This window comes from Carassius auratus, chromosome 41 (genome assembly GCF_003368295.1).
Source record: "Carassius auratus strain Wakin chromosome 41, ASM336829v1, whole genome shotgun sequence".
NCBI classification, from domain to species: Eukaryota; Metazoa; Chordata; class Actinopteri; order Cypriniformes; family Cyprinidae; genus Carassius; species Carassius auratus.
The window spans coordinates 5,208,948-5,224,211 of NC_039283.1; the positions used below are offsets into that span (position 1 = coordinate 5,208,948).

The 15,264-nt window shown below is 38.1% G+C and overlaps 2 protein-coding genes across 2 annotated transcripts; both read right to left on the bottom strand.

The window, feature by feature from the left end:
- Positions 1–280: 280 nt before the first annotated feature.
- On the bottom strand, positions 281–4,244 carry LOC113059484 (thrombospondin-3a-like). Its single transcript, XM_026228011.1, has 11 exons — positions 4,170–4,244; positions 3,952–4,011; positions 3,291–3,393; positions 3,161–3,187; positions 2,988–3,070; positions 2,860–2,911; positions 2,439–2,587; positions 2,131–2,271; positions 1,409–1,483; positions 1,183–1,335; positions 281–599 (listed from the first exon to the last, which is right to left on the bottom strand). The coding sequence occupies exons 1-11, from the start codon at positions 4,242–4,244 to the stop codon at positions 537–539; spliced, it is 981 nt and encodes a 326-aa protein (XP_026083796.1). The 3' UTR covers positions 281–536.
- A 477-nt stretch (positions 4,245–4,721) lies between these two features.
- On the bottom strand, positions 4,722–11,828 carry LOC113059879 (metaxin-1). The gene is made up of 8 exons (XM_026228537.1): positions 11,715–11,828; positions 9,470–9,539; positions 8,873–8,952; positions 8,111–8,203; positions 7,851–8,033; positions 6,774–6,850; positions 6,500–6,657; positions 4,722–6,393 (listed from the first exon to the last, which is right to left on the bottom strand). The coding sequence occupies exons 1-8, from the start codon at positions 11,802–11,804 to the stop codon at positions 6,170–6,172; spliced, it is 975 nt and encodes a 324-aa protein (XP_026084322.1). The 5' UTR covers positions 11,805–11,828; the 3' UTR covers positions 4,722–6,169.
- Positions 11,829–15,264: the final 3,436 nt, after the last annotated feature.

A 15,264-nucleotide genomic window follows, 5' to 3' on the forward strand; every position in this document is an offset into this window, starting at 1 on the left:
CGGAGCGATCACGAATCACGGAAGATTCGCGCTCCTAAATTTTCAAATTGGCCATAACCTTTAATTCGTTGCTTCCAACTGGGGTGGCAGCAGGGGTGGCAAGGCTTTCTTTTAGGGTGGCATTTGCAATTTATAATTTATAATTTATAATTGCATTATAGAATAAAATAATATAAAACCCTGTGTTCAGACTTCGGAAAAGTTGACTGCAAGCTATGGTGAATCTATCACATAAAAGTCCAAACAAATGCTAAAACAAACTTGGTCTATGTAAACACAGTACCTCTTCTAGAATGAATAGCTTAATTTTAAAAAGGTACAAGATGTACAAACAATCGTACATGATCTGGAAAGAATCAAGTCTATAAACCATCAGAATAAATAAAACAATATGATCACATCAAAGAGTCACATCAATTCAGTCAATGTTTATACAGCAGTGTGTGCAGGGAGAAGGATTGCTGGTTAAAAGATTGTGAGTTTCAGACCTGTTTGCGGTGCTTGTCATTGTCCATGCAGGGCAAGGAGCGATCCGGTTAACCATCAATATCCGTGTCCTTTCCACAGGTGTGACCATTACCGACCCATCCCACATTACACTAAGAGAATCATACAGAAATTTACCAGAAAACTTGAGAACGATGTAATAAAGATATGATATGATATGATATATGTAAATCTGATTTATTTTTAGTCCTAAGCCTTGATAAGTTATGAGTGACAGGGCATCTTGTCAGTTACTTGCTCTCAGTAGCCCCGCCCACTGTGAAACCTCATTGGTTCAAAATCCTACTCCACGCAATTTTATAATAAAGGGAGAGTTCACCCAAATATATAAAGAAATGTCACCCTTATCTCAAACTCGTAAGACTTATTTTGAAGATATTTTGAAGATGCTGCTCACCAAAAACTGCTTTTTGTCCAAACAGTAGAATTCAATAGTAACCAAAACTGAAACATTTCGCTCTCTCTTTTTTTGTATTTTAATTTTTTTATGTTCCACAGAAGAAAGAAAATAATTTGGATTTGGAAAAATGTGAGCATGAGTAACTAATAATAGAATTTTCAGACAATAGAATAGACAATAGAATTTTAATTGTAAGACAAACTGAGGGTCCGTAAAATCTTTACACATCTTGTCTGGTTGGGACGCATGTTTTACTGGTAACTGAGGAGACATACAGCGCAGGTAACGTCGCCGTTCCGCTCAATGAAACAGTGAGCGTTAGTGTCACAGGGGTTGAAACTGAGAGTAGCGCACGATTTCCGAGGGAAACATCCAGTCGTCTGATTCCCAACATATCCAACCTTGTACTGACCCCATCGATATGATCCCTAAGAGAAGGGAGAAGTTAAAAGCATTAACATATACACTTTGCATGATATCATAGAAAGGTACTGGACTCACAATGGTGTCGATGCAGAAGGAGTTGGGTGTGCAGGCGTTGGCCAAATCAAGACATACATCAATATCAGAGCATTCCTGAAACAAAATTATTAAAAAAGACATTAAGTGCTATTTGTTTTGCCACTTTGCTATCTAAAGGAAAGGCATCTTAATACTTTTTTGAGGCCCACTGTACCTGGTGGTGACTCTTAGCATATTCCACACTGACATTCAAATGAATATTATATATTATATATTCCTCAAAATTACCTATTTCACATTTATTTTAAAGGTTTTGCATTTTTTTTGATACTTCAGCTGCCTTCTTCTGCTCAAAAATCTGGCTTAAATTATTAATTATAGACAGTAGCCTTCAAAAATTAACCTATAAAATAAATTTTTGTAAGAAGAACGGAAGGATTTTTTTGTTTTTGGAACTTTAACTTGATGAAATATGACTGTAAAAACATTTAAAGTGTTACAAAATAAATTTTTCATTTAAATGCTGTTGTTTTGAACTTTCTATTTCTGTTTCTGTTTCTTAAGCAGCAAATCAGCATATTAGAATGATTTCTGAAGTGTCATGTGACACTTCGGACTGTAGTAATGATGCTGAAAATTCAACTTTGCCATCACAGGAATCAATCACATTTTTAAATATATTATAATAGAAAACAGCTATTTTAAAATGTAACAATATTTCACAATACTACTGTATCTCTGATCAAATAAATGCACGGTACCTGACGGTGACTGTTAGCATATTCCACACCGAATCCAGAGAGAGGAGGACCCCACAGTCCAGGTGGGCAAGGCTCACAGGTAAACCCTTTTGCTGTGTTGACACATGCGCCTGGTGTGTAACACGGCTGAGCCTCTGCACACTGATGGGGAGAGACATGCTAATATGAAACAGCTTTAGCAAAACAACACTTATGAATAAAAAACAAAGGCATGTTTATTCAAGACTCTTTGGAACATGGACATAAACAGTTACAGTGGTTTCTGGACCAAGACAAAGATAAAACCAGCAATAAATGCCCTCACCTACCTCATCTATATCCTGACAGTGTGTGCCGTTCCCCGTCATACCCTCCGGACAGGGGCCACAGCGGTACCCTGGGAAATCAAATGTCTCCATACAGGCCATGCCCTTAAAGCAGGGAATGGGCTGACAGCGTGAACGTGGCTCATAAAATCCTTCAAAACAAAGAGACATATCATCATAATAAGCCAATAAGGATCGATAAGCTCAAGGAATCAGATTGTACATAATAACAGATTGAAACAGATTGTATTATAATAATATAAATCAATAAATTTGTCAGGAATCCTTTGGTATGTGCAAAGGCATGACAAACAACTACTTTGGCTATCACTTTTTTTCTTAACTCAACTGTTAGCATAACTAATAGCCCCGAAAACAATTTTTTTGTTGCTTTGTCAGGTTGTTAGTTGATGTCGCTGCTCACCACACATCTGGCACTCCAGAATAGCATTCCTGAAAAGAGACATTTCTTTCACCTAATAGTGCAAAAACACATAAATCAAACATGTTCAGAGCACATTCGCTCACATACTGTATATAACTCACTCACACCTGTTCTCTGATGTCCTCTCTCAGCTCTCCCAAGATCTGGTTAAAGATGATCAACTGCCCAATCAGAGCTTTAGTGTGCTCACCTGTTCAAAAAGAATCAATTATCTTTAATTTAAATCAATCAATAAAAAACAAACATATTGGACATCATGACTTCACCAATGCTGACTCACCTCGAATAGAATTAACCTCACCGTTCACTGAAAAACAAGGTTTAAAAAAAATATTTCAGACAAAGTCTTCACAAGCAATCAAAAACCTACACATTTAAGCTCTGTGTACAATCCTGTGTTGCTGGCTAACCTATGTTATATGAAGAGGAGTCTCCCTGAAAGGGGCAGTCGGTAAGAGCCCCAGCCTGGGCAACCGTGCCCCCTAGTGCCACTTTAAGATACTCCACTGCACCCTGGAAGAAGAATTATTTGATTATCCTATTTGATATAATATTATTATTGACACCTGGATTTCAGTTCTTAACCAATCACAACATCGAAGCTCTTATTTTACAAAAAAATTTAAGGAATAGTTTACACCTTGAAAACCTGAATGCTTTATTATTTCAGTGATACACAAAAAGGAGAATTTCTCAAGAATACACACAGATCATATAATATTTACATTTTTGTCTTCTATGGAAAAAAATAATAGAACACACTACTATGCAAAAATCTGGGACAGATCAGATATATATATATAAATATAAATGCTGCCCTTTTGAACTTCATTCATCAAAAATTGTTTGCAAACACGAATGCAAAAACGAATGCAAACACTGGCTTTGACATGTCTCCCGCTCAACTTCATAATTCCAGGGTGAAGTTCTTGATTTTGTGCCAGTCTGCTTGCAAACACAATCTCCTGGCATAAAGAAAGTGAAATTTTAAAGCAGAGCAGAATGAGGGCTGTTCAGTTTCAGAGTCCAGTCCCGACAGTCTGTCCTGGAGGGATGTTTATTTTTCATTACCTCTGAGCTTTTAACAGCAGGTGTGAGGGGAACAGTTCTGTACCTGAGCTTAACTGGACCCTGCAAGCAGAAAAAGAAAAAAAAACCTGCTTTTTGTTCTACGCACCATCTGAAAGAACTTTAAATGAGGAGCTTGTTAAACTGCCCTCTTCCCAGAAGGGAAAATATGAAGCTTTGAGTAAATATTTTCACAATGGGGTCATGAATCAAAGTTTTACCCCCTGAACAAAACCAGAACCAGTTTGGTCCATGACACACAGTTCGGAGCATAACTCCACCCACCGCTTCCCCATCTGTGTGGAAAATCCCTGTGTGGAAAATGAGCACAACCCAAATGCATTTTTCCTTTTTGAACAGGAATTCTTTCCCAGATGATTCTTTTGAGGTCATTAAACAATGTTGTGTGGCTTCGGGGAGCTCCTGATTGCTCTGGATCTAGTGGTGAGGAGCGGGTCCACTATGTTTCCACATGCAAATACAGGAAACAACCCCAGGAATGAACAGGAGCCAGAGAGAGATTCTGGTGCTGTAACACACAGCTGTGTCTCCACAGAGACTAATTCACAGAGCCCTTGCTCAGTCACCTCTGGTTCGGAAACACTGCCGGCAGGTAAACTCTAGCTTGAAGAAAATATCTTTCTTTCTTACAACCTCCACTTCACACACAGTCCTCAGGGTCACTTGTTACAACAATGCAACAGATAAAATCAGCAACTCCCTCTGTGTCGATGCAGCATTTCATCTTTAGAAAAAAAAAACCCACTGCAGAATCGGGATTATTCAGGACTGTTTATTTCTCCCTTAAATTATGAAAATAGAAATCCATAATGGTGTGAAACAAAGATATTTAGGCAAAGTACAAACATTAAGTAACAATACCCAAAACAAGCATCTTGATTAATCCACCGTTTCTCTTTCAAAGAGTTTAACTCAAGAGAAAAACTCACTTATGTATTTGAACTGCCTTACAGAAATCCTAATGGAAAGTTAGAGGAATTAAAACATCTTAGCCAGTTATGCAGTCTGTCAGCAAGATTCCTTTGGACAGTAACTTTTGGCTTTAATAATCTGTTACCATCTCCTAACAATATACAAGTGCAATTTCTAATCCTCAATAACGTAAGAAAGTTGTTCTCTTTATCCTGTGAATTGATTTGAAAATGTCACTTTCAAAGTGTTTGTTTATTCAAATATGTAAATTCTGTCATTATTACATCACCCTTTTATAATTGTCACAAAAAGACATATTTCAGTATAAGTCAGTTTTCTAAACAATGTGCCATAACATTGTTCTGGATCATTCTGGCACAATATTCAAATATGCAACACACAAATTATTGATGCCAAACACTGTTTGTTCTCACATCATGTGATCAAGTATGCAAATGCACTTTTGTATGTGCATATTTGAATAAGAGCCAACAGTGAACAATTCTATATAATTTATTGAATAATATAGAAAACAGCAGACAAGTTGTTGAAACTAATATTATCCCTTTTGGAGCAGAAAAACTGACCTTTAACTGTGAGAAAATCAATGTTGACATTTTGCAAAATATATCCCTTCTTATTTCACATTGGAAACCAAGTGGCACAGGTTTGGAATGGAGAATAAACATATGGCGAATAAATTATTTGTTTTTGGTGATTTATGATTTTAAGAGTGTGACTTGACTAAATATTGGTATTTTCCTATTTCACTCAATAAGATCACATTAACATGAGTTTATCTTACACGGCAGAAAAGATAATTTATGAAGGTAGCAAATAAAATGTGTGCATTAACACAAGAAAAGCACTGAGTTTTAAAACATACAAGGCCATAGCACATAAGAGGTGTACATCTCTCAATCTCAGTATCATTAAGCAATCAAAAGGGTTTAAAACCCTCTGTAATAAAGCAGTTGGTCCACACAATGAAAGCTGAGTTTTCAATGCTTTCTCTCCTCAACTTAGCTAAACATTAGTAGCTATAAAGAGATCTGCTTTTTTTCTGTAAAAAAGAAAGCACAGGTGAATATACCCAGTCAAGAGATTAAAGCAACAAGTGCAGCTCTATGGAAAAATTAAAGTCTTCTAACGAAGATATAAAAACAAAGATTATCACACAATTAAAGCTCAAGTCAAGGAATAAATGATACATAAATCCCCAACAATATGTTGTTCCTGTGTGTTCCTCCACCAAGTAGATGTGACAGTCCCAGTGCCCAGTCCTCATTCACTCCTCCTCTTCCTCGTCCTGGGAGGAGCCTCGGAGAGAGGCGGGGCTTACATGCTCCTCCTCCTGCATATGCTCAATAGCTACTATGCCGGTGAGGAGAGCATAGCTCAACATCGCTGCCACAGCGACCAGCACTGACAGCAGCTGCTTGCGTCTCTTGTATGGCTCGTTGTCAAATTCGCTCCCCTGCTGTGTGCTGGACATCGGACGATTGACACCCTCTGCAAACAGAACAGACACGAACATCAGGACTCAATGACTCTCTTCTACAGACAGATCAATGGATGTTTTGTTCTTTACAAACACTTTATTGTGGTTGTTGGTCACCTTTACTCTCGCTGGGGAAGTACAAGCTCAAGATGTTGCAACAAAACGTGTTCAAGTTGTCCAGATTCTTCAAGTTCTGCTGCAGGCGGCAGTTAGGCAGCCGGATTTTAATAAGCGGAGCTAGACGACCAAACACATACGCGTCTAGAGAAGAGGGCCTTTAACACACACACACACAAACATCAAATGTATATACATTGTATGTTCTAAACCTAAGCCATAAATCAACTGAAAGTAAAGCTCAAAGTTCAACCTTGATGTGTAAAACACTTACGAATCTCCAAAGAAAAATTTGTTCGATCCCAGTCGCTGAGAAAGAAGATTTAGGCACTCCAGAGCATCATGGTAAAGCTGGAGAGAGTTTCAGGGAAAAGAGACCGAGAGGATGTAGAAGAAACAACTAGATTACAGATTCTTATGTCCTCTTTTTCTCCATTCATGTTATTGTTGGAATTACTATCAGTTTTTTTTTTTTTTACAGCTGATGAACAATAAAAACAGAATCTACCTTTAAAGAGCTTGAGTGCAGACATAACTGCAATGTGGGCTTATATTAAACAGAATGCACTGATGTGTGGACGCTAATAAAAGTTTCTTTCTTGGTGTGAATGCGCTGGTAAAAACATAGCCCTCCCAAAAATAAAAACGGTCATCATTTCCTTCCCCTCATATCTTTCAAAACCTGTATGACTTTCTTTATTCTGCAAAAAAAAAAAACAAAAAAAAAAAAACAAAAAAAAAAAACAGTTTGGTTCCCATTGACTTCCATTGTATGGACATAAATACTAATACTAGGTAAGTCTATGGGAACCGAAATTGTTTGGTTCCTAGCATTCTTCAAAAAAAATCTTCTTTCATGGTCTTTGGAAAAAAGAAAGTCATACAGGTTTGGATAGAAACAACAGGGAGTAAATGATGTCAGAATGTTCTTTTTTTTTTTTTGGACTATTCCTTTAACACAGCATTAAAAGAAAACTTTGTTTTTTTATCACGAGCAAAATCAATGCAAAAATAACATTCCGCCACAGGGAGCATAACCCCTGCATGTACATTGTGATTCACAGTCTCATAAATAAGCAGAGTTGTTTCCCTATATCAGACTTGCAACTATCTTGCATAGAATTCTCTGCCAGAATGGAACTTCTGCTCTATTTGAGCCCAGATTCCACACATCTGCAGGTTTATCAGTGTCCTCTTCAGGGACCAGAACACTGTTGAATCTGGCTAGAGTCTAACAGCCGTCCTGGTGCCTCAAGGAGGAGTTATTGACAACAAAGACCACCCACCATCTGTTGCATATTGCACAGCAAAAACAAACACCATCAAGCACAAGATCCAGAAGTCCACCAACCTCGTTCTCAGCCTCTTCTCCCGCCTCCAGTGAACTGTTTCCCCGGATCAGGCGGAGTCGCTCAAGCTGCCTGTTTTGCATGCAGCCGGGCAGAAAGAAGTTGAGTGGGAAGGACATATTCTCTCCATGCCAGCGGCGCGTCACCTCCACGTAGTTCTTAGGATCGATCCATAAAGCGTAGATCTGCCGGGAGACATGAGAGTTTTTGAGCAAGTACCCACCAAAACGTTTCTCGTCGAGGTTCAGGATTTGAATCTCACCAGTGCAGGTAACAGTCGCTCCTCCAGTAACGAGATGAAGGCCAGAGTGTCTGCGCCCTCCTTGGCCGAGAGATCATAGTCTGCATTGTATTTCTAAAACCCAAATTCCAGTATTACTATTACGTCTGCTATTGTTCAGGAAAAATAGGTAGAGTGCAGCCTCTCCAAACAGGTACAGGACAACGTCTCCAAAGTCATGCCACGTCAGACAGTACAAGCAGAGCCAGTGTTTACCACTGATGAATGGCTTATTTATATGGTGCTGCTGGGATGACGTAATTTCGTAGGCCAACTAAGAAGTTAGCATTACCAAAGACTCGATGGACCACTGGCATCTGATGCACAAAGCACACAAAATTTGTTTTTTTCGAAGTTGTTATCTGATTGGTTAAATTCTACAAGATTTCTATGAGATGTGTCATTGTGATGTTAATCACCCTCATGGAAGAGGCAGTCTTGTTTATGATGATCAGGATCGGTTTTACTCTGGACTTTGACATGTATGTGAAGTTCCCTTCATTGTGCAATCAAACATTAGAGGAGAAAATTAGAGGAGAAAATTAGAGGAGCTTTTATAATGGCAGCAGGGTTAACTGGAAAGGCTGTGGTACTAAAATGGACCTGAGACTACATAATTAAGCTCTGTTTGGTACAAAATGAGCCCATGACGAGTGAAATATACAGGGACACTTGTATAATGCATGATGAAAAGCAAAACGTGACCATGACAGCAGCGAGGTTTTGTGGGCAAGAGATAATCACCTGTTTCCTCAACTGAATGATGATCTGACTGGGTTGGGAGCAGCTGCCTTCATCTTTGGTCCTGAGAGCAGGAAGTGAACCTGCAGCGAAGACTTGAGCATCAGTAAAAAAACGTTTCTTTTCAACCCACTCTGGATATCAATAATAGAAATGCATGATCTTTACAAAACATACCAGTATTACAAAATGACCAACATACTCATCCAAAGAGAATGTCCACTTAAATTAAATAAACAGGCAAATTAACTGTTATGCATTAGATGATTTTTATTTCTTTTTAATTTCTTTGTAAAGAATGACAAAGTGAATACAGTATACATATGTCGTTCCTGCAAAATCAAAGGGTCTACGCATTATAAAAGTGCTGAACACTGGTCTTCAGTATGGAATAATACTGAAGACGACTCTTTGGAAGAATTTCAAATAATAATGGAGACAGACAAGAATGTGGAAAGAGAAAACATACAGATGCAAGTTATCAGCAGCTCGGCAGAAAAGAGAAAGAGGCTGGTGTGCTTCAGTTAAAACACGCTAAACTTTCGTCTTAATGAATGTTGAGTGTTTGCCAAGAAAAAGACTGTTAAAATTCTCCCTTACCTGTGGGGCTTCTCCAGGGGTTAGAAATCTTGTGAATTTTGAGCGGAGCTCCAGCAAAGCGAGCATAAGCCTGGAAAATGATATACAAGACATTATCATCATCATCATCAGGTGCACTTATCCCATTTTAGGTTAACACTAATCCCATTTCTGGTTAACAAGATTTAAGCTTCCAGGTTCCAGTATGTGACATTATGGTCTCTAGGTACAGCTCCCTCCTCCAATGCAACTTCACAGGATTTTATTTACCATTTGCCATCTGCTAGGCCAAAATTATAAATCTTATGAGCTAGAAAAGCAATTTTAAGTTATCACCTGAGGTATCATTTATGAACAAATTTACAAACCAACCTAAGTATGAGCTGTGTTGCTTTCCTTGGCAAGCTCCACTGATTTACAAGAAGCACACAGCCTTATATCTAACACAGATGAAGATAACAGTGTTGCAGCAAACGCAAGAACACAACCTGAATAAACCACAATTAGCTAACTTCAACAAAACAGCTCCACTCAGCTATAGGACAGGGTAAGGGGTTTAGGATGAGATCCCTCGTTCTGCGACGACATCTGATAAGAGGGACATAATTTCACATTGTAATTGCACATGCAGCTTCACACCTGGCTCAGACGTCAGCCATTCAGCACGTTGTTTAGCAGATTCTTTCCATTGAAAGCGTCTAAATACTGCTGATCACTGGGGTTAAATTGCCTGGAGCCTTTCTTTACAATTCAGACTCAAGCCAAGAATGGCTCAGGAATAATCAGCCTTGATTCTTAAAGGGATAGCCCCCCATAAAAAAATAATGACAATCTGTCATTACCATAACTACTTAGCCTCATGCAAATTTTGAAGAATCTTCAAGCAGCTATTGAGTAACTGACCTTCACTGTAAAGCTCCAAACATTATAAAATACAATAAATGAAGCAGCTATTACAAATAAAATAAATAGGAAAACGCATAACAAATAACTTCAGGAAATAACTTTTTATTCTAGAACTCTTACATGACCCTACATAGATTGAGCGGGTATAGAAAATGGATGGGCACAATTATGCCACAAAATATGCCAGACTGTCCCCTCCGAGATTTTGTAAGGCTTCAGGAGATATGAATGATGTGGCCTTCTATAATGTTTGTTTTGGAGCTGTAGTCACTATGAACCATTCTTTTATGGAAAGGAGCTGCATAAAAATGCTTCAGATTATTTGTGTTTCAGTGAAAATTATTTTTGGGTGATTTCTTTAATATAAGGCTACCAGCACTCACTGTGACTGTAAAAGGGCAGATAGGAAAGCAGATTTGCGGAAAAAGCTGAGTATTGAGTTCTGTTTGCACTCGAGCAGTGAGCTGGAAAAGCGCAGTGACCTTAATCAAAGGCTGACATCATAACCTCAGCTTTATTACTAGATTGAATCCTACAGAATACTAAATTGTATCTTGTAAAGTAAAGAGGATCAGAGTTTGGAAATAAATCATTCCTATGTGAACAACCGGTACCGTCCGAAGCAAATACGAGGAGGAAAACTAGACCTCAGACCTTCGCATGCAGTTATAATTTAATGAAACCTTATCTGGTGCAGTGAGATAATCTGGAAAATTCTGAATGAACTTCACATTACTAAACCATCAGACACGGGGAGCAAAACATGCCTGTGGTTTTCATAGCGCCCAGAGTAAGTGCAGACAGACTGTAATGCACAAACATCATCCCAACCGCTGGCAAACTGGAAAAATCCCACCACACTCTTGTGTCCAAAGCACACAGCACTGATGTAATCTAATCACTTTAACATGCGATTTCAGAAGCAATAACCTGGTCCTGTGCCCACATACAACCTTTGTTGATTGGGAATGAAATGGATCTGAATCCAGTCTCCAAAGCTGTGACAGGAGATGAGACTGATGTTAACTCCAGATGACAGTGGTGGGTTTGTGGTTTACAGTAGCACAGCCCTGGTGTGACCAAACTTGCAACAAACATATCTGTAGATAAGCACCTTGGCTGTGGAATTAACTGAGATATTAAAACTCAAGGGCTTAAATCATGAAAAGTAAACAGTGGAGATTTCCCCATTTCAAAGGGCAGCATGATCTGCCTGGTATTCAGACTGTAAGGTCTCCAAAACACATTTGACAAGATATGTGATCAATACCGAATCGATTCTCTTCACAAACACGAAAACTTAAGCAGAACCCAGCCCGTATAACCATCCAGATTACACAAGCCAGTGATGAAGACTCACCAGCACGATGAGACAGTCCGTATTTACTGACGGTAAACCCAAACCAGCCTTCCAGCAAAACAGCTCACTGGGTGCCGCCATCTTTAGCATCCAAACATCCGTGACCCGGAGCTGATGCTTGGACAAATAAAAGTCCCAGCAATCATTTCCATTCAAATATAAAATAACTGTTTAAAATAACAGTGTTGACGCTTTAGTGTAGTCACAGCAACTTACTTAATATATATTATTAAGTTGCTTTTGGATGTACATTGAGACCAGAGTAACGAATATTGCTGCTGAAAATTCAACAATAAATTAGGCTATGTATTAAAACATAATAAAATAAAACAGTTATTTTAAATTACAATAATATTCTACAATAATACTGTGTTTTTACTGTAATAATAATAATAATAATAATAATAATAATAACATAAACATACTATATATACACCGCTACCTGTGTAGGAATATTGCTGTCATTTAATATCTGTTTTGACTTTTTTGATACTTTTGTAGTAACAATATGTCTGTTGTGTTTTGTCAGGAAGTTTGGTTACCATGGCATTATTTGTAAGATTCTTTCATGGAACTGTGTGCCTTTGTTTTATATATTATCAGTGTTTGAAGTAGGGGAGAGCAGAGATGTCATGTCTTGGCCAAGTGGACAATCAACTGCATGTGTTGCAAGTCTCCATCCCAAACAGCTGCCAAGAATTCATGAGCCAGAACTGCAGGCACACATGATGACATGACATTATCTCCAGAAGCTCAGGGGACTGATAGTGTCCAGTACATCCAGAATTCTTACCACAGTGTCTCTAACCTAGAGGAAAAAACATCAACGGATTTTAAATATTTATATGAATGCAGATGATTTTATTGAACCATCTGACACAAAATATTGTTTTAACTTTAATGCAATCTGGAAACACAATAAAAGACACTTATTGTTTTATGTATCTGATGGGATGCTTAAAAAAGGAAGACAGATGTGGTTATGGCTGATAAAATGTCTTGAGGAGGGAGTTGCACACTGCTGCCTGCAACCAGACAAAACACACATACACACACACTTCTGCGGTATAATGTCACTGCTGATGTCACAGGTGATGTCATCACATAGATTCATTTCAGCAGAGGTGAGATGTGCTATTTAAGGTGAGACGTTATGACCATAAATATATGATAACCTACACAATGTCCACAAAAAGTTACTAGCTAAATAAATTTCATCTCTCTATTCAAAAGCAAATCAGACTTATATACTATGCAGACATTAATCATAGTTACAGTTATTATTCAGATCAAAGTTGCAAACTTTACGGATGTGGATTCACTGGGGGTTATTGTCTCATCTGAAAAGCAGGAAAGATGAGCAAAAGTCTCATTTCAATGTAATAGCTGTCAAAGAGAAATGACTGAGATCTGATTTGTGGTTTTTCTTTTAGGGAGGTTTTTAGAAAAGGCATCCTCTTTTTTCACTCCTCAATGAGACAATGAGGTGCAGGAGCTCCACCCACCTGGGTTCAGTACCTGCTCAGGTGCTCAAACAATAAAAAGACTGTTCACTCTGATAAAGAGCCACTTTCTCCAGAGTCCAGAACATTAGTTGATGTTGACTCAACGTTCTGGCAGAGATAACACACTGAAGGATAACACGTCTTCAGAGATGATGAAGATTATCCCAAGAGCCTCCACCGCCTTAGTTGTTGGTTGGATTGTACTTTTCATGGGTAAGTACCAACTTTGTTTTAAAAATGTGATTTATGAAAAATTTAAATATGAGAAAATGTTGTTCCAAACTCTGAAGTACATAAAGAAAATAGGTTACACTTTATTTTAAGGTGTCCTTGTTATGGGGTAGTTATACATTTAAGTACTGAGTAATAATAATTAACTGCATGTACTTCCTATATGGTTCGGTTAGGATTAGGGTTTGGTTTAGGGTTACTTGCATGTAATTATGCATTATTAATTGTAATTATTATAGTAAGTACATGTGATACGTGTAATAAGGACACCTTAAAATAAAGTGTTACCAGAAAATATTTTAGAAAATGTTCTCAGTGTTTGTTTATTCAAAATAAAAAGTCATTGTTTTTGTTGTTTTGGACAACAGTGACTTTCACTGTATGGAGAAAAAAAAATCCTCAGAATTTATTATTTTTTCCTGAACATGACAACATTTTCATTTCTGGATGTAATAAAAACCTTAAAATAAACAATTTAAATATGTCACAAAAACTTTTCATGATCATTATATCAAAATCTGATTTAGGTGTTAACTCTGTCAACATGTCTGCGGTGGATTCCCCGACTGAAAGCACAGATGCCTTGACTCCACACTCTTTGACTTCAGTTCTGATGGATCTCAGAATCACTAACCGTGTTTATAAAGACTCACTGGCTGATCAGCAATCAGCTGAGTATACAACACTCAAGCAAGAGGTGGAGCAACTGGTGAGGGTCTCTTGTTATTCATGCTTGTATAAAGCACTCATGGAATATTTACAGTATTCTAGGATATATTACATCCCCCACCAGACATACAGTATAGACACCGGCGGCGCCAGGGGGGGTCTTGGGGGGTCTCAAGACCCTGCCAAAAAATGCCTTGACCCCCCATTTGACCCCCCAGCCTCTTCCTGATTAAAAAATATATATAATCGGGATAAAGATCCAAAATGTTTCTCTTCAAACTACGCAGAACAATAATAAATAATAATTATTTCGACATTTATTCATACACTGAACCGAGAACCGTTTCTGTCGGACGCGTCCGATTCGAGAACCGATGAGCTGATGATAACTGCGCATGCGTGATTCAGCGTGAAGCAGACTGACACAGAGCGCATCTGAACCGAACTGATTCTTTTGGTGATTGATTCTGAACTGATTCTTTGCTAATGTTATAAGCGCGGGTAAACCAAAGGCTTGAATGAAGGGCAATCATCGCCAATGACGGCATTACATCGAGCGCAAAAGAACCGGTGAACCATTTTTTTTCTTCAGCTGGTTTATTTGATCGAACTGTCCGAAAGAACCGGCTCACTTGAGCACCTGCTCCTTTGCCCCTTAAGTGCCCTTTTGTCAAAGCAAAATTTCCTCAATTTTTTTTTTGTAATAACATAAACTTTTGTGAATGCCTGCCCACGCCCAATCATAATATTAGTACAATTTATTAATAATAATTTAGCCGTAAATAAAATGACCAACATGATGACAGTTCACCTGACTACGACCTCATCCAACCAGGAAGATTCCTCATGCTGCACGCGCATTTTTTAATTGCTAGAGGATATTTTCAACATCGTGGCAGCTGGTAAGTGGTGTTTCATTCTCAGCGAAGTGATTTTGGTGTTTATTTACTTATTATTATTTTACAAGAACGATGTGATGTGAGAACATGCAGATACGTTGTTTATATTGCTGTGTGTAAGTTAGCCTGTAGTGTAGAAGTAACACTAGCGTGCTGTTTGAGGGAGAAAAGTTTCACAGGCATCGAGGGGTCTGGTCTTTTTTATGTTATTTGAATAAACTTTTATTATATTACAGTACTTATTTT

Excerpts from the sequence above, each read along its gene's own strand:
- LOC113059484 (XM_026228011.1), bottom strand. The coding sequence starts at position 4,244 with ATGGGGAAGCGGTGGGTGGAGTTATGCTCCGAACTGTGTGTCATGGAC. Across the intron at positions 4,012-4,169 it reads GTTCTGGTTTTGTTCAGGGG|GGTCCAGTTAAGCTCAGGTA; the intron begins GTAAAACTTTGA and ends TTCTGCTTGCAG. Across the intron at positions 3,394-3,951 it reads CTGCTGTTAAAAGCTCAGAG|GGTGCAGTGGAGTATCTTAA; the intron begins GTAATGAAAAAT and ends TTCTTCTTCCAG.
- LOC113059879 (XM_026228537.1), bottom strand. The coding sequence starts at position 11,804 with ATGCTAAAGATGGCGGCACCCAGTGAGCTGTTTTGCTGGAAGGCTGGT. Across the intron at positions 8,953-9,469 it reads CCCCTGGAGAAGCCCCACAG|GTTCACTTCCTGCTCTCAGG; the intron begins GTAAGGGAGAAT and ends TCTTCGCTGCAG. Across the intron at positions 6,851-7,850 it reads GAGAAGAGGCTGAGAACGAG|CTTTACCATGATGCTCTGGA; the intron begins GTTGGTGGACTT and ends AACTCTCTCCAG.